The 19,650-nt window shown below is 37.9% G+C and overlaps 1 protein-coding gene across 2 annotated transcripts in view; it reads left to right on the top strand.

The window, feature by feature from the left end:
* Nucleotides 1-19,650, top strand: part of SSH2 (slingshot protein phosphatase 2) — a 111,986-nt gene that overhangs the window by 54,129 nt on the left and 38,207 nt on the right. The window contains exons 3-8 of one of the 2 annotated variants that reach the window (XM_008566337.1): nt 2,729-2,850; nt 7,259-7,327; nt 8,100-8,165; nt 12,008-12,202; nt 15,470-15,563; nt 15,700-15,828. In XM_008566337.1, the coding sequence (XP_008564559.1) occupies nt 2,729-2,850; nt 7,259-7,327; nt 8,100-8,165; nt 12,008-12,202; nt 15,470-15,563; nt 15,700-15,828 (675 nt within the window). Of the gene's footprint in view, nt 1-2,728; nt 2,851-7,258; nt 7,328-8,099; nt 8,166-10,186; nt 10,243-12,007; nt 12,203-15,469; nt 15,564-15,699; nt 15,829-19,650 lie in introns of those variants that run through there. The other variant, XM_008566338.1, reaches the window with a different exon arrangement.

Below are 19,650 nucleotides of genomic sequence, written 5' to 3' on the forward strand. Positions count from 1 at the left end.
ATTGGATTATTAGATTTTTCTAATCTTATCCCCAACAGAGGAATATGAAATAACACTCAAACCATGGTGGCCTGTGGCCATAGAATTTTGCTTGTGGCTCATAGAATTTTGTTTAATTCCTTAACATAGAATCTTGAGGCTTAAAAGGAACTTTAATGTTTCAGATCTGTCCCCTGGCATTTCAGAATTTTTTCTTTAAAGATTTCATCTCATCCTTCTAGTTCGGGTGTAGTTATTGAATTAATATCATGGCTTCTTACCCCTGATTAATGCTCTACTTGCCTTTAGTAAGAATTTATTAACTACTCTAGGTACTATCTAGAGGACTGTGATCAAATCCCAAAAACTCTTAAGTGCTGTTCTTCCATCTAAAAAGCTTAAAATTGAATGATCTGAGGTGCACGATTTTCAAGCCTAAGTCATATGAGATGGAGCCTGTCCCATTAGGTTTGAGATCTTCTTTTATAATTAGATTAAGCAAGGGAGAGCCAAACATTTGAAATGCTCTTGAAATTATAAATAAATAAACACACATCACTTTTTAAAAAGAGACAACTAATGTTTGCACCAAATATTACTTACGAAGAAACTCTTGCTGCCTTCTTCTAACTTGTATTGTAAGTAATATTTATGGAGGGTATATTTTTCCTTTTATCATCTTTGACAGCCTATCAGTTGCCGCTAGTTGGTGTAAGAACTGTAGATAAATTGTCAGAAGGCACAGTTCAGTTCCCATGTCATTTGTATTTGAGCCTTGCCAGAAATTCTCAGAGCCCTGACAAAGGATAAAGGAGTCTCTAACACATTCAGGAAACTGAACGGTTAGCTCAACGCTTGCCAAGGCAAGCCCAAGTTTAAATACGTAATGATATCTGAGATCTTGTTTATAAAAAGTTCTAGTTTACCTGTACCAGGTTCTGGTTAATTTAACACGTGAAGTGTTTCTACAATCAGGGAAAGAGTTAGTCCACCTCATGTGCATTTACTACTATTCATAGTTCTGTGTGTATAATGCTCCTCTCTTGATTCCAGGCAGCTAGGCCTAGACCTCAGTCCGCTTAAATATTAGTCCCTGTTAGCTTCTCATGGTTTTAAATGTTCTATTACTTAACAAAACATAAAGTGAGGAGTACAGTTCTCTATCTTGTGCACTTGGCATCAGAAGGGTAGGCATTACATTCTTATTATATCAGCTGTTATTTAAAACAAGTTTTAATGTAGCCTCTTCTGCTTTTGTGCTTCCCTAGCTTTTCCTAGGAGTATCAGAATAGAGACAAAAAGATAACCATTGGAATCTCACCTTTGCCTTGCTAAATGGGTCATTTGAGCTGTGTAACTATGTCTCTTTTTCAATTTGCCTGGCCGTTTTGGAATACCGACAGAACTAAGGGAAGGAACCTCGAAGAACAGCAGCACTGAAAGCATTCCAAATAGAAATTTCTGTCAAATTGCTGACAAATATCTTGAGCCAGTTGATGGATTGGAACTCTGTTTCTCTTTTGAAATAAGAAACAGGGGAAATCATACAGAGGAAATTGCCTCCAGAGCACATTTTCTTGACTTCAGAGGATCTGTCTTTTATTATTATTGTTGTTGTTGTTATTATTATTAACAAATAAAAATAGTAGACTAGACTGTGCACTCCATGAGGGCGTAGACTGTCTCTCTCTTCCACCATTGAATCCGCAGCACTTGCGCTGTGATTATTTACACAGTATTAATTAGGAAATATTTGAATGAGTGTGCTTGGAAACCATTTTACTTTATTTTTAAGGTTTGTAACGTGTCTCTTTTTGAACTTCTTATTAAGAAAATTTCCAAACATATCAGAGTAGAAAATATATCCTCATGAACTCATTACTCAGCTTTAATAACAATCAACATTTTGCTTGATTCTTTCGTCTTCCCCCCACCTTTTATTTTCTCTTTTTTGGTTGGAACATTTTAAAGTGAAATGCGTATAAAAATAAAGTCTATTACTTAAAAAAAAAAAAAAAAGTGAAACTCAGATACCATGTTATTTCTCTGCAGATATTTAAGAAATGGGCTTAGTAACCACAATGCAATGATCACACTAATAGTAAATCCTCAATTTCATTTAAGACCCTATTCATATTTAAATTTTCTGAAGCCCCCTTTAAAACATACATATGCAATAAATTAAAACTTTTTGACAAAAAAATGAGAAGCTTCTGTAAAAGCATTCTCCTTTCATTATTGTTGAAACTAAACAAGAAAATTTTGTGTATAAGTGTGCAAGAATCCAATAGAACACAACTAATACTCTCCTTAGGTAGTGCTAGTAGTTTGCTTCACATTATAATTGTTTGTGGGAATTACATCTGTGAGACCAGTGCTCACATTCATATACCTCACATTCACCTCTTTGGTCTTTAGAACATGCTCTGATAATTGTTATTATAAATTATTCTAATAGCATACATTTATTGAGTATTTACTGTATGCTAAGCAGTGTGCTTTACGTGCATTATTTCATAAGAGTCTTAAAACAACCCTATTGGCAGGTATTATATCTCCCTCCAGTTAATTTAGTAAATTACCATAGATTTCATAGTTAGTATATGACCTGGGTTTTGAATTTAGGTCTCCTAACTACTGGCTATGCTGCCTCCCTGAGTATGCTTTAAAGTGCTGATGATAAAGAGTTAAATGACCTAAAATTAACCTTCTAAATTTCTTAATTTCTCTGTTGTCTGTTAACCTCCAGGCTGTAAGACTGGAAAGTACTTACCAGAATCGAACACGCTATATGGTAGTGGTTTCAACTAATGGTAGACAAGACACTGAAGAAAGCATTGTCCTAGGAATGGATTTCTCCTCTAATGACAGGTATGATACTGCAAAAAAGAGGGATGTGAAACTCTTTTCTTAAATAACCTGTTCAAGTTGCCTTTTGAGTTATCATAAAAACATCTTGTGCAGTTCTGCTCTTAAAGTTTAAGGCATAAAATTAGAGAACATAAAAGTGTCTCAGCCAGGCTTGGGAGACAAGCATGTTTAATGAAAGTCTTTGTGTGTTCCTAATTTACCACTATTTCTTACCTTCCTTTTATCTTTAGGTAGTAATGATCTAAATTAAATACTTTACAGTTAAATTTCCAGGAAAAACTGCCTTGTCTTGGTGTTCTACTCTATTTTAATCAGTAATGATTCACTTTGACTCTAGGTGACTCTAGGGCACGTGCCCTTTGTGGTAGTCCACCAGTGATCCTGGATTCAAAGAGATCCCTCTTTAACTCCAATCTTTTATATTTATCTATGGCCTTAAACCTTGCTTTTACCAAATATTATACCTTCTTTTTTCTTTTTCTGAGTTAATAAAGGAGAGGAAATAGTTCCTTAAACTCAAAGCAGAACCTTTTATAATCATGCACCTTTGACTTTAGCTGCATTTTACATTCTGTGATTAAAGATACCACACATCACACAGAACCTGGATTTTTGTGTGTCCATGGGGTTTGTTGCTTTCCTTTTTTATTTTCCCACTTTTTCTAGAGAAACTTTGGGAAGGCTGTGGAATGTGACTGCTAAACAGATCTTTGCACTCTAGATAATAAGCCTCAGGAAATCCTGCCAGATGTCTTAAAGCATTGACTTCCTGGCTGGGGACTAGAATGGAACTGTGGAGTAGCTAGGGGTGTGACCCAGGCCTGGGGGAATTTAGTCACAAAGAAAGGAGGAGACTGAGAATGATTCTAATTGTCTTGATGTTGGGGGAGGGGATGTCCCATTGTCACCAGAAAGTTTCCCAAACTAGTGTTTAACTGTACTTGTACGTAGAAGTTAACCTGAAAATGACTGTGGGTTCATAGGGATCGCAAGGCCAGAGTTGTTAGCTTGTATACCACTTACAGTATTTAATTGTATGTTCTGAGTTTACACAGGCTTGTAAAATATTTAGGAAGCTTTTTCCTGCATGGTTTTAACTTGTGGTGTTACCTAAGCAACAGACCTTTCAGTAAGCATTTTCCTTTAAGAGCACCTACCTTGTCTGCATTCAGTAAGACTTTAGGACCTCTGATTTGAGTTTATATCTCTCTACATCTATATTGTCCAATGGTAACCACTAAACAAATTTATTTATTTATTTAAATAAAATTTAGTTCCTCAGTCATAACTAGTCACAATTCCAGTACTCAGTAGCCATATGTGGCTAGTGACTACTATATTAGACAGTACGTGTATAGAATATTTCCATTATTGCAGACAGTTCAGTTGGACAACATTGCTGTAGCTCATGTTTGCTTTGTTCAGTTCTCCCTGACTCCTCCCTTGAAAAACCCTATAAAACAGGAACTGGGGCTGTATGGAAACTTCAATTGAGTCCTCTCCTAGAGACAGGAGGCAGTAACTGCAGATTGTCCTGACCCAGAGCGTGAGCAATCAGATGTCTAATCTTATCTTTTTCATTTTTTCCCAAACTTTACCAGAAAGAATGTTTATTAATATGGGTGTCCAGTAATTTATCCTCTGTTTTGTAATATCTGACAAGTGCCACTAACAAAGGGAAATTTTAGTTTATGGAAAACAAAGGGAGACATGAAAAGCTAGAAACTAGTTTTTATTCTGTTTGGTAAACTTGATAATATGAAATTCCTGTACATCCTCTGCTTGAATGAGCCCCTTAGACAGTAAGAGAAATGCTGCCAACCTCAGAATACTGGTGTTCAGGTAATCTAATATTATTTCTATCTCAGTCACTGTTGAAGGAATTTGTATCATTTTGTATCTGGGAGTATAAAAATGTTAATATTTCAAAACAGTATTAAGCCAAAGTGGAACCTAGATTATTTATGACAAGTACAAGTAGTTCTTAATAAATGTTACAGCCAATTCATTTAGCCTACTTACAAGTTCTTTGAGTATTGTGTTATATTTTAATACATTTTTTAGTATATAGTGTAATCTTGGCTTCCAAAGTGCATTGGATATACTTCAATTTATAAAATAATAGAACTTCTTGGTTTGGTTTGGTTTTTTAACTTCTCTTTGTACCCCCAACAACTTGAAATGCCTGGAACATAGTAGGCACTAAATAACTATTTGTTGAATGGGATGAGTATCTACTAAAATAAGTAGCTATACTTTAATGGAGAAAAAATCTCATGAGACTCAGGTGAACTGGATAAAATACCAGGTGTGCCTAATTGAGGCCTCTTCTTCCTGTTATGTGAAAAAGCTAATACTTAATGTAAAAAAGCATTCTGACTTGAATATAAACTGAAAATGTGATGTTGGTTTCTACATATGATTGTCACATCTCCAAAGGTTGCCTGGCATCTAGTCACAAGTTCATGGATCACGCTGTTCTAGAGCTTCTGTATCTTCTATAGTTACTTAATTTCTAGGTTTGTTACTGAGCTATCAACCCTTTATACTTATGCTACAAGTTATATTTGTTACTAGGAACCTGGCTAAGCACTCACTAAATAAAAAACAAAAAGCTACTCTAAGAATAACTCTACTCCATCTTGGAAGCTATTTTCAAAACAACTTTTCTATGTACCCACCTCATCTTCTCCACAAAACACGGTAGATCTATCTTACTCACTCCTAGACACTAGCATAACCACTGTGCCTCTGGTGTTCAGGCCCAGGATTCTAATGTGGATAAGTGTGCCAGTCTTGATTTGAGTCTCCTGAGCTCTGGAATCACTTGTAGGGTGTTGAATAATAGGCCAGCAAGTGTAGTGAAAAGCCCAACTAGGGGCTAGCCTTCTGTAGCTCTGCAGTGACTTCAACAGTTAAAGCTTGATATTCCTCTTATTGTTTTTAAATCACTTGCATAATGCTTCCCACCACCTGCCCACCTCCAGATCACTTGCAGATGTATTAGAGCACTCACTACAGATTCATACTCAAAATTTGTTTTACAGGACAGTGCATTTACATATATTGTTTTACTTTAAATATTTTAAATATTTATGATAACCCTATGAGGATAGGCTTCATTATCTGCATTTTAAGATGAAGAAGTTAAAGCTGAAAGAGGTTAAATAACGTCAAAAGAAACTAATACTGAAGGAGATAAAATCTAGATCTTTTGGCTTAGTAGACACTCAGTAAATTATCATTGAACTGTTATTAGGTTTTAGGCTCTTTTGTATGTATTTTTGTGTGTGTTATCTAATTTAATCTTCAAAACAGCATAATGAAGAAGATACCTATGTTTTTATCCCAGTTTTGCAGATGAAGAAATTGGGGCAGAAAGCAATCAGGCAATTTGCCTAAGATTAGAGTAGAGCCAGAACCCAGGTTTCACAACCCATGTTCTTAACTTTACTGCATGGTTCCCCCTCCCATATATGAGGTTCTTGCTGCTACACCATGCTGCCTCTCTAGATATACTGGCAGGTGTAGGAGCCTTTGGAGATTGGCCAGAGGGGAAAAGTGGTTTATGGAAGGCAGCCTTAAGGAGAAAAAGTGGCAGAGGTCTGGAGTAGGTTACAGTTGTCCAGAGAAGTGGTGTGATAGAGCACATGATTGGGAGTCCCTGGTTTCATATACCAAGCTGTTCCATTAACTTAAAGCCAGTTTCCTCCCTGGGCTAGTGTGTGAGTGAAATAGTATTTTATTATACCATACTAATGTTACCCTTTTGTTGGTTGTTGGCATTCGTATTAACCCTGTGTTTTTAGCAGTGCTAGTTCAGTGAACAATCACCAAGCACTATTTTATTTGTTTAAGCTAAGTTGTATCTATTTTGTCTCTCTAACTTGATCACAAGCCATTAAGAATTACTTCTTTACATTTTTTTTATTCCCTTTCCCATTTAGACTATTGAGTATGTTCTGGTGTTCAATATATCTATATAAACTTCAAAATTAGAATTGAGCAAATCACACATTCCAAGATCTTCAGCAACCAGCAGTAGTTCTTAGCATTAGAAATAATCCTTGGAGTTGAGTTGGGTGCTGTACCCCAGGCTAAGACCTGCCAAATGCAAGTCAGCAACAGTCGCCTGGATTTTTTAGATAGTGGCCACTTTTAAGACAGCAATAGAGAAAGCTCAGTAAGTTTTGTTAAATGTATAAGGAACTGATTAACCGTCTCAAAACAGCTCCTGAAGGACATAAATGGGATTAATAGTAAAATGAAATAGAAATTTCTTCTCTGTAATACTTATGCCAGAATTTAGAGCTTAGGGGTTTATCCTTTGTGTTAAAAGACTTAATAAGCAAAAGACTGAGTCCCAGAATAATAGGAAGTAACTTATGGACTATTTCTTGTCTTGTAGTAGCATTTGTACCATGGGCTTAGTCCTGCCTCTCTGGAGTGACACCCTAATACACTTGGATGGTGATGGGTAAGAGCTTTCCCTTTTTATTCTCCTACAGAAAACCAGTGGGGATGTGGGATTCCATCTTAGTGCCCATTTATTCAGCTAAATGGGAGGCCCAGGTGCCCAACTGAATTGTCATGTCAATAGCTCAATGAGTCCTTTTAAACTCCTGTTTGGTAAAATGGAGTAAAACCAAACTTGTCAGTGTCTTTCACTAAGGCAACTATGGTAGGAATCCAGACAAAGAAGAACTAGTTTGTTGGCTCACTCTTTAATGTGAGCATGTGGGACTGTTGCAATGTTCTCCCAGAGGATGATACGTTCTGTTTCAAATAACTTCTTGCCACCTCTGCCAGCTGTCAGCCCACAGTATAACCTCTTTCCTGTGCCGATTCCTTCCAGTGACCCCCACCCCCAACTCCTGGTGTTTTTAGAATATGTCCCCAAGAGAACAAGATGTTGGCACCAGTTTATAAAACCAGGGTCAGGTTTGCTAAGAACCCACAAGACTTCCAAATAGAAATATACAGCAGAACAGTTTGTCCATAGCTACAGCTGGGAAACTGTATGTAATTCTCCAACCCCAAAGTAGGAGTCTATTCATTTTGCCTGGTAAATAAAATCAGACAATTAGCTTAAAGCCTTTCAGGCAAGACAGTTAACATCTACATGAAGTGCCTGATGATTTCTTCTACTGAGCCAGCTGTTGCTAGCCTGGGAAACAATCTTGAAAACTCACAACTGAAATAACCTACACTCATTTATGGATTTTTGTCTTGTTCTCTTTTGTCCTTAGTGGGTTCAGCGTATCAACAGATAACAGAGTTCACATATTCAAACCTGTATCTGTACAGGCAATGTGGTAAGATGACTTTTAATATCTCTACAAAACTTTTAAAATACATTATTGGAGCAATATTTTGTGAGAAGTAGCAATTTGAAATGGTACAATTTGCTATGAAAATGCTGTATGATGTGTTTGCATGTATAGGATTTTGTGGCCATCATAGTTAAAGATGACTTAGAAGTGCTATTTTCAAATTGTTACAGTGGAAGGCCTTGAGAATTGGTGAACAAGTGAAATTCAGAGGTATTTGGCTCTAGAAGAGATTTAATGGATCAGATAGCTGGTTGGAACTGAGCTTTATAGGGACACATGGACTAAGTTAGTTACTTAGCAGTCTGTTAGCTAAGTCTAGAACACCACACTGCTATGCATTAGCTTTCTATTTCTTAAGGTAATCAGGGGTAGCATTGACAGAGTTACATTATAGATAGATAAATTTCCATTTAATCTGGTGGTGGCTATTTTCATAATGAAAACAAAGCCTAAAGAAAACACTGTAGTTATAAATAGTTATCAGTTGGTACACTGACACTTTTAGGTTATTTACTATGTGCCAGGGATTGTGCCAGGTGCTTTACATGGATTATATTTAATTATCACACCGACCCCCAAAATAGTATTATTAGTCTCTTATTATGGATGAGAAAACTGAGGCTTTGGAGAGGTCGCATAATTGGCCTGAGAGTATCTCTTACATTTAGACAGAATAGACTCTTACTTTCTTGTTCTGGATTATTTAGAAAATGATCTACTATAACCAGGGAAGGATGTAACTCTAAGACTGAGTCTGTACCCCAGTCAGGGATTTGAATTTTAGTTTCTCGTTCAGCTTCTTGTTCTATAGTAGAAGTCCCCATCAGGAGTGGAATGAACAGAAGGCAAACAAAACAAGAAATAAAAGTTTCTGAAAGACACCAGGGAGGTAATCTACCCCTGAATAACAGAATTGATAGGACTGAGGTGGGTGGAGTCCTAAGAGTCGCTGAACAGTTAACAGTCTTATCATTCTGTGCAGAAATTGAGATAGGACAGTTTCAGGTCATGTGCTTAGACCAGATTTTTAGATTTAGGGTATATTTCTTTCTTTCTTTTTTTTTTTTTTTTAAAGATGACCCGTAAGGGAATCTTAACCCTTGACTTGGTGTTGTCAGCACCACACTCTCCCAAGTGAGCTAACCGGCCATCCCTATATAGGGATCCGAACCTGTGGCCTTGGTGTTATCAGCACCACACTCTCCCAAGTGAACCATGGGACGGCCCTGATTTAGGGCATATTTCACAGCTAAATTTCTCATGGAAAACTTGTGACCTCTTTTGACTAAGGCTCTTAAAAGCAACTGATGTATCTATTCCCAAGTACTAACTAAAACCAAATAATAGTAAGGCCCATAAGTGACAGTGTTTTCAGGTGTATTTTGGGGAGGAGTACAAAGCAGTCTTAATTCAAGTAAATAACCTTAGATCACGCTTTGAAGTTCGAAAGTAGACTGATGAGTCCTAGCTCTGTTAGCTTATTGCAGAATAAATTTTTTTGGGTGTACCACATGGGGAGTAGTGAATTGAAAATCAAAGAAAAAAAATACACATACATGATGCATGGATCAAAGCAGCATTTAGACCAGGTGTTTCCTTCACAGGAGGGTAATTACTGCAGCCTTCCACTGCTATATGCAGCTGAAGTATCTGAGGTAGCTAGATCATGAGTATATTTTAGGCAGTTGCATCAGACTGTGTAGCATATGCTCTTGAAGCAAGTGTTTCCTAGATGAAGAAAACATGCATTGAGTATCCTGTGCATTATACTAAGCTGGCCCTTACCTTTGAATTTGTGTAGTGAAACTAAAATTCTCTGATAATTCTCTGAAAAGTTGGCTTTCTCTGAGAATTTGGCTTACTTCGAATGATAGAGAGCATTTTAAAAAGATTCTACAACTTTGTTTTTAAGGAAAAATCTGTTTCCCTAATAAAAAATGGACTGGCATATTTTTCCTTTATTAATGTATATTTTTAAAAATCATTTTAATGTACATTATCTGGGGTTGACAAGAATTCAAGGAACAGACATTGTCATATACTATTGGTGGAAGAATGAACTGGAACAACCTTTCTGGAGAGTGATTTGCCAATATGCCTTGTCATTTTGCATGCCCTTTGACCTAGTAATTCTCCTTCTAAGAATTTACCCAAGGTAATAAGTGTGTGTGCATAGCAAAGATTTAGCTATAAGAATGTCTGTCATTATTCTAATAATAGCAAAAATAATTGGAAAATATTTAAATGTCTTAAAAATAAGAGTCAGTTAAATTATGGCACTTCTATGTTATTAAATATTATGCAACCATTAAAAGTGATCTAGTTATGGGCCAGCCCAGTGGCGCACTAGAGAGTGCACCGCTTGGGAGCGCAGCGGCGCTCCCGCCGAGGGTTCGGATCCCATGTGGAGACCAGTTCCCGCTCACTGGCTGAGCGCAGTGCGGGCGCAACACCGAGGGTTGTGATCCCGTTACCGGTCAGTAAAAAAGACAAAAAGGAAAAAAAAGTGATCTAGTTAAAGAATATTTATTGACATGGAAATATGTTGACGAGAGGCTGTAAAGTTAAAGAGCATGTTATAAACAGTATTCAGAAAGTGATCATATCTTTATTATAGATCTATGTATAGACAAAAAGACTGGAAAGATCTACACCAAAACCTAAATGGTTATTATTTCTGGGTGGAGGGATTATAGGATATTTCTGCCTTTTATCTGAGGTCCTTGAATTTTCTAAAGTAAACATGGGTCACTTTTGTTTTGAAGGAAAAATAAATAAAAAGGCATTTTTAAGAAAAAGATATAAATATGGGCCGGCCCGTGGCTCACTCGGTAGAGTGCGGTGCTGATAACACCAAGGCCCCGGGTTCGGATCCCATATAAGGATGGCCGGTTCGCTCACTGGCTGAGCGTGGTGCTGACAACACCAAGTCAAGGGTTAAGATCCCCTTACCGGTCATCTTTTAAAAAAAAAAAAAGAAAAAGAAAAAGATTTAAATAGATTGGCGAGGAATGAGAATTCTCTCATACTGTCTTTTTCTCTTAGAGATACATTAGTTTATAGCTAATAAGATATTTCATTCAATAAATACTATTGACCTCCAACTATGCTCCTGCGTAATTTATTTCCTAGCATTTCTGGCTTAAGCTTTTCCCAACTGTGTAACCAAAAAGGTACTTGTCATTTTTGTTTACCCTTGTCGGGTTCCTGAGTTCAGAGTCAGAAGGTTTACTCAGTCTCAGAGTAATTAGAGCTGTTGTTCTTAGAAAATAGCTCATGTATATGAATAAACGGTTTAAAGAGAATAGGAGACACAGGCTGCAAAAATGCTAAATGTCATTAGATCAGTACTTCCTGGACATTAAAGGACGTGTCCTCAAGGCTTAGTGACATCTATCTATGTGATCTATGTGGAGCCTCTAAGAATCTTAGGGAATGTGTGCTGTCATTTGATTCTGTGCCAAGGGAAACAAATCTTCGTATCGTAAATTAGTTGAGATCTTTAATTTTCTAATGATACATCACAGCCACAGCATGGTTCCAACTATAGGATAATGAGCTCCATAGGTAACCAGACCTATTTTTCACTGGTGAGCTGTCAGTTCTCCCTTCCCACCCTCCAACACCCGACCTTAATGATACATCATACCTTTCAACAAATGTCTAGTCTGTTGCTATGGATAGGTAGTATGGTATAATCAGAATTGGAGAATCTTGAATTTCAGCGAATAGATTCTCCAAAGGCCAAATTCTATAGAATTTAAAAATTAGAAGAGTTCGGGGTACACAATTCTGCAGTTCTCATTTCCCAGCATATCTTCCAGGTCTGCACTACAGAGTTTACACAAAGCTTGTGAAGTGGCCAGAATGCATAACTACTATCCAGGCAGCCTATTTCTCACCTGGGTGAGTTATTATGAGAGCCATATCAACTCAGATCAATCCTCAGTCAATGAATGGAATGCTATGCAGGATGTGCAGTCCCACCGGCCCGACTCTCCAGCTCTCTTCACAGACATGTAAGTCAGTTTGCTGAGAATTGTGGAAGTCCTCCTTGTTGTGTCCTAGGGAGTCATAGGTAGCATGTTCCTTCTTATCTCTTCTCTTGGGGAATTAGTCTTACCCAGTGATATGAGTCACTGTCTACAGCACACATCTGCCCCACATAAAGAACTCTGTCCTTTCTGTTGCCTGCAAAGGCCTGAAGAGTTTCACTATTGGGCACAATGAAATCTCCATAGTCAAGAACTACAAAATGATAAATTTCCATTATTCAGATTCCACTAATTTGAAATTTGAATCTAAAGGAGTTGAGTTAAAGTTTGTATTTGAATTATCTGTGAAAGAAGCATTTGGTAAGCAAATTAATGACATAAGGAAAATTTTAGAGGGATGTGTGTAATACTAAAAAAAGACAAGATGTTTCCAGTTGATTCAAAAGGACAACTAGGTTGTTAAGGTAATTTTACACTGATTTCTCTTCAAGTTTTTTTAAAAAGTATTTTATCATTCAAGTATATTCCTCCGCTCCACCCTTGCCTTGGTAAGTCCTTGTCAGTAAGATTTTGTTAATCTCCCTAGTGTACTTACTGTGAGCTGGAAAAGGCCTACAGTGGAGCTGATGTTTATTTCCTTTTCAGGTCTATGTGTTAAAACTTCTGTGACTATTTTGGAAGTTTTTTTACACTTAGTTCCTGCTTTGGAAATTAATCAGGTTGTTTATTTTACTCTGAATTGATCTTTCTGCACTTCCAAGGTATTCCACAGCTAGGAAAGAAGAGTAGCTACTTACCATCTAATCTTACAGATAGGATTCACCTTCAGATTCCAAAAGTCATGCCAAAACCATTTATGATTTTTTTAAAAGAGGCTTAATTTGGATAATAGTTTTATAAATGCTTTTTACTACAAAAGGTGAAATTTCCAAGTATTGTGTGAAAGAAACAGTCCAAAAAACAGTGGAATCTTTTTTGCACAGGGTGTTATTAGTAGTAGGACCTCCTTTTCAGTAGCTCTGGTCCTAAGACCCCACAGAAACTAAAAAGATAAGTATTTATGATTTTATGCTTTACAGATGGTTGATGGGTTTCATAGGAATGGATGTCTCATCTAGCTCAAAAAAGCACATTCTAAACCAGACTTATGTGAGAGAGAGAAAATTCTTCCCATTTTTCCTGATTTTATTACAGAAGATTCAGAAACTATAGCACAAAAAGAAAATGAAGTTGCTCATAATCTCTCTACATCCTTAAGCAAAAAAACATAAAAGGTAGTCCCTGGTACATGGTAGAGGCTCATTAAATGTTAGTTCTTACTTAGTATGTACAATATAACCCTGGTTTTAAGAGAGATTTAATAGACAAGTGTCTATCTGTTCACAGAAAAATTATACATGAAAGCTGTAGGCCATATTATTATTAATGATTATCTCTAGATAAAGGGATTTTCAATGATTTTTATTTTCTTTATATTTTTCTGTATTTTCCAAATTTTTCTATGTTGAAATTGAGGAAGAAAAACTGTGTTTGTTATAACGCTTTTTCCATTCCCTCCTCTTCCCTGAGTTGACTAGAAAAGCCTATGAAAGAATGCTGAGAGTACAGGGAGAAAGTGTTCCAAAATGGACTTAAGTGCTCTACTGTCAATAGTTTGTGTTTTGAAATCCCAAGGAAGGGAGAAGGGAATATACATGCATGGTGCGCCCAGTAAAGGTCAAATGCTATGCCAGGCACTTTATATGTGATATCTCATTAAATCCTCATAAGAATCTCATGAGACAGCTATTACTATCCTCATTTTATAGAAAAGGAACCAGAGGTTCAGGGAAGAGAGGGAACTTGTTCACCACCAGTAAGTAGCAGGGCTGGAATTAAAACCTAGGCCTGTCTGCTCCCAACCCAATCTGCTGCAAACAAGTGTAAAGGATTGAGGGAAAAATTGCTAAACTAGGGAATCTCACACATGCACATGGGTGCTAATATTTGTTTTTTACCAATATTCCTTTCTTAATGAAAGACTGAAAGTATACATTTACTTTCTACCATTAGCTATGTCTAGGAAAAATGACACATGGATACAAATTTTAATCTTAGTTAAGATAGGGATTCCTTGACTGATTGACAGGCAGATGGCACAGGTATTATCTGTATTCTGCAGGATTCATAAGAAACTAAGAGCCCAAGTGGTGGGGAGCCCCAAGGTTGTGAGGTTAGAGCATCCATTTTTGGAGATTACTGAAGCTATTTTTGAAGCCAGTGATAAGACCGTAGGCAGCAAGGGCAGGCAGGATGCCTGAAGGCTTAGTCCATTTCCATCTCCAAATAAGGAGGTGCAAAGCAGATACCTTTCTTGGGTAGGTTGGGGGTAAAGATGAGACAGAAAGTGCTTTCTGTCAGCCTCACTCAAATTCTGCATATTATTAAATAATGCTTTTAGAGAGAAGCATCCAGTTACATTGAACCAATGCTTTTCTAGTAATTGGAGAGTCAACTGCCTAGTTTGATTTCATATTGAAGTTCCAAAGATAATTTTATTTTTAAGAGAGTCAGAAGTTGAAGGGAAGCAACATAATCCTGCAGGGAGAATGTTAGGCTGGGCTGAAAGTTCTGATTTTCCTGCCTTGTGTGATTATCAGCATGTCATTTAACTTTTCAGCTGTTTATTTCCTCTATCTGTAAAATGAGGATAACAATTTCACAAAGATATTATGAGAGTTATCATAAAAAGGAAAGCATTTTGGATGGAAGTACCCTAGGTAGTTAGTTCCTGCAAACCATTTTGGGAGAGAATTTGCCTTATTGAGGAAGGCAGGATCACTTTTCCTTCTTTCCCTTTTTCTAGAACCACAGCAATGAATGATCAGCACAGGGTGACATTTTAAGCTACAGAAGACCTAGTTCCATAGTGGGTCACACCACTGGTCTACCCAGCTTGGTATTCTGGCTCAGTGATAGCCATAAGTACTTAATGGAAAAGTGTGGATATGATCCTCCATTAAAGTATTATACTCAGTAATACCCAATTTGTCTTTGCTCCTTCATGGATCTATATGCATGAATATATTTAAGGGCTTTTAGAACCTCTTCAAGTAATAATTTCTACGTGTTTACATTCTATACATTCTGAAAAGAAACTTTTAAAAATATAACTTTCTTTTGCCATGCTCTCACAATATAATCTGAGATTAATAAAGGCAAGGCTTGCCAATTTGGAAACATAATCATATAGTACATTCGTTAACTTTGTCAAATTCCGGCTTAAGGAAAATCATCACTTCTCTCTCTCAGACCAACTGAACGTGAGCGAACAGAAAGACTAATTAAAACCAAATTAAGGGAGATTATGATGCAGAAGGATTTGGAGAACATTACATCCAAAGAGGTAAGAGATCTTGAGTCATAATTGTTCCAAGGCTAGGGCTGGGATAACAGTGGGTCTGGGGCATTAGAAATGGCTGATAGTTGAGAGTACAGAGGAACTTTACAGAAACCAGTGTAATATATCATCTTTGTTTCAGATACGAACAGAGTTGGAAATGCAAATGGTGTGCAACTTGCGGGAATTCAAGGAATTTATAGATAATGAGATGATAGTGATCCTTGGTCAAATGGATAGCCCTACACAGATATTTGAGCATGTGTTCTTGGTAAGTTTTAGGGCCACTTTAAGTGGTGTGCTGAAGCTAGCCCATATGAACTCATGGGGGGGCAATATTAAATAAAATGTAACTTACATTAAAGGTAAGTGTGCAAATACTTATTAAATATTAAATAAAATGTAACTTACAGTAAAGACAAAGGTAAGTATGCAAACCTCATCAGGTCCTAATTATTTTACTACATTTTAATATTATCTGTGCTCTTAAGATTATTTATATCTGTCGATGGTGCAAATGTTATATAATTGTGTGCTACTGCTCTTCTCCTTCCAATTCCTCATTTAGTAACATCAAGCTTGTGGATTAAAATGGACCATGATGGGAATATTTGTACCAAGGAACTTGGCAAATTTTACAAATCAGGCTTTTCTTCCCCTAGGTTGTTAAATATTTTATCTGTTTTTCATAATACTCAAGGTCAAAAACACACCAGTCCAGAATAGTTTTATGCAGTGCATCCAAATAGGATGATCCTTTAAGGTCACTGTTTCAAATCTGCCAAATCTGTCAAGGTCTGACATATCTGAGCAGAGCAGGTGGGGACTACTTAAAACTGAGAGGCTGTTGGACATTTAAACACATGAAATCTTCTAGCTACGTTTTGAGTCCCCCAAATACTTTTGTGATACCAAAAAGTCAGACTAAAAATTATTCTTGGTTCCTGAACATTCAGTGACCTATAAGTAGCTCAAGGAGACTTCTCTGACAGATAGATTAGGAAAGCTTCTAAAATCCTAGGACCCATTTTCCTCTCAAAGAGTTTTAGTTTTCATCTGTACACATAGTGGGAACAAGTTAACAAGGATAATTAAAATCAGTGGGGAATGGGCCGGCCCGGTGGCGCACTGGAGAGTGTGCCGCTTGGGAGTGTGGCGGCGCTCCCGCCGAAGGTTCGGATCCCATGTGGAGACCGGTTTCCGCTCACTGGCTGAGCACGGTGTGGGCGCAACACCAAGGGTTGCGATCCTGTTGCCGGTCCCCGGTACGAGCGCAACACCAAGGGTTGCGATCCCGTTACCGGTCAGTAAAAAAGACAAAAAGGAAAAAAAAAAAAAGTGGGGATTGCCAGAACCTTGCTTTTGTGTCCATTTCCCACACACTTTGACCAAAAATGCTAACCAAGAGCTGCATCAATTGGTTTGAATTTCACTTCCTTTTTCTGGTGAGGACAATTGTGAACTGTGAAATGATTAGATACTGAGAAACAGGAGAGAAGAGGAATGAACGCACAGGAACTGACAAACTAGATCACTCTGAATATTTAAGAGTTTATTTCAGCAGGCAATCCGACTTTGTGCCATTGAAGGCTTGTGCCCAGAAATAACTTGTTGACACTGTAGAGTGTGTGTGTCTTTAGAGTGATTCATAGTGGTGTATAGCTATGAAGTTACTCATGAAAAGCTATGAGTTGAGAGGGGGACATCTTTTCCATTACTTTAACTTGACCAATATGTGTTGCTATTTCTGGATGTAGATCATACTGTAAAACTGTCATTGGCCTTTCCATTTGTAAGGCACCTGGCTTTGTTGTCCCTTATGTATACTTCCATGAGGGTTCAACTATATCCTGCTCTTGTGTTGCTGGAAAGAATCTTTGTGTTATCTATAGAAAACTTATGAGTCACTCATTCAAATGGGCCCTGCCCCCAACTGTCTCCATGTAACCTGACTAATTTTTATGAAGGGCAAAATAAATGCCTGTAGCCAAAAAGAGCTCACGTTAGAAAGTGAGCACAGCTGCAAACTTAGAAGTCACTTTGACATTTAGCTTGGATTTTAACACCTAAAAGGATGTAGACATGATGAATATCAAATATAGTTCATTTCTGACTGGTCATCCTGTTTTATTTCAGACATTCTTCCCTTTGTTTCTGATACCACCCATTCAAGAACTACCCCCCTCCTCAAATAGCATATTTTAGGGCATATAAGCACATTCTAATACTACTCTAAGCAAAGAGAACAATCTAATTCCCACAAAATTACATTTTCCTAATCAATCACAAATGCATTTGAGTGTTTATACCAGTAGATTCATCCTATGTTTTTATGATTGTCAGGCATATTCTTCCATCTTGAGTTTTTTTCTTTTTTCTTTTTTTTTGTCTTTTTTCGTGACCGGCAACGGATCGGAACCCTCAGTGTCGCGCCCGTACCGGACCGGGACCGGCCACGGGACTGCAACCCTCGGTGTTGCTCCCGCTCCTCGCTCAGCCAGTGAGCGGCCGGTCTGTATGTGGGATCCGAACCCTTGGCGGGATCACCACCGCGCTCCCAAGCGGCGCACTGTAGCAGTGCGCCACCGGGCCGGCCCGAGTTTTTTTCTTATTACAAAAATCATTCATGTTCATCATAGAAAATTTTAGAAGCCGGGCCGGCCCGGTGGCGCACTGCTATAGTGCGCCGCTTGGGAAGCACGGTGGCGCTCCCGCCGAGGGTTCGGATCCCACATACAGACCGGCCGCTCACTGGCTGAACGAGGGGCGGGAGCAACACCGAGGGTTGCGATCCCGTGGCCGGTCCCGGTCCGGTACGGGCGCGACACTGAGGGTTGCGATCCGATGCCGGTCACGAAAAAAGACAAAAATGAAAAAAAAAAAAAAGAAAATTTTAGAAGACAATAAATTACATTTAATTAGGGCTGGCAGGTTAGCTCAGTTGGTTAGAGCATGGTGCTGATAACACCAAGGTCAACACTTTGGATCCCTGTACCGGCTTGCCACCAAAAAAGAAACAAAAAGAAAATCACATTTAATCATCTCCAAGACGGATAATCACTGTTACCTTTTGTTATGTAATATTACCGTCCAACCATTTTTACTTTTATTTATATACATATATACACATATATATGATACATGGATTTTATTTTTTAGAGTAGTTTTAGGTTCACAGAAAAATTGAACGGAAGGTACAGAAATTTCCCATATGCCCCCTGCCCCTACACATGCATAGCCTCCCCCATTATCGGCATTCCCCTACCACAGTGGAACATTTGTTACAACTGATGAACCTACACTGGCACATCATTATCAATCATAGTCCATAGTTTATGTTAGGATTCACTCTTGGTGTTGTACATTATATGGGTTTGGACATATTTATGATGTGTATCCAGTCTGTCTATATGATACTATTACAGTATCATATAGGGTCTTTTACTTTCTTAATACGTGTACATATTTTTTTTTTTTTTTAAAGATGACCAGTAAGGGGATCTTAACCCTTGACTTGGTGTTGTCAGCACCACACTCAGCCAGTGAGCGAACCAGCCATCCCTATATGGGATCCGAACCCGGGGCCTTGATGTTATCAGCACCGCACTCTCCCGAGTGAGCCACAGGCCGGCCCTACGTGTACATATTTTTGAACAAAGGAAAATCTCTTCAGCTCCAGAAATAATACTATTTTCTAGAGAATGTATATTTTCTTTCCATTGTGAATATTTTTCTTATTTGGAAAAAAGTTTCCAAATTGGAGAATCCTGAAATTTAACTCCTGTCCAACAAAATAAGTACATAAACAGGTTGTCTAAATATTTTATTATACGTGTTCCTTGGTGGCTTCCTCCCTTTGTTTGCATCACCATATTCTGTGTTCAAACCCCTGTCTCTTCTCTAGTGAGTCTGTGCCCTGCTGGTTTCCCCAACAATTGATACGGAAAAAGAGGTCTTATCCTAGCTGCAAGTGGCGGTGTTAATTTTCTGCAAAGTCATCTCATCTTGTGCATAGCTGCCATGCCTGGAGCTCAACCAGATTGTGTGAAGAGAGGCAGCGGGATTTCTCCCTCCCTTTGGGAGAATGGTCAGC

Source organism: Galeopterus variegatus, unplaced genomic scaffold (genome assembly GCF_000696425.1).
Source record: "Galeopterus variegatus unplaced genomic scaffold, G_variegatus-3.0.2 Scaffold236, whole genome shotgun sequence".
In the NCBI taxonomy this organism is placed as follows: domain Eukaryota; kingdom Metazoa; phylum Chordata; class Mammalia; order Dermoptera; family Cynocephalidae; genus Galeopterus; species Galeopterus variegatus.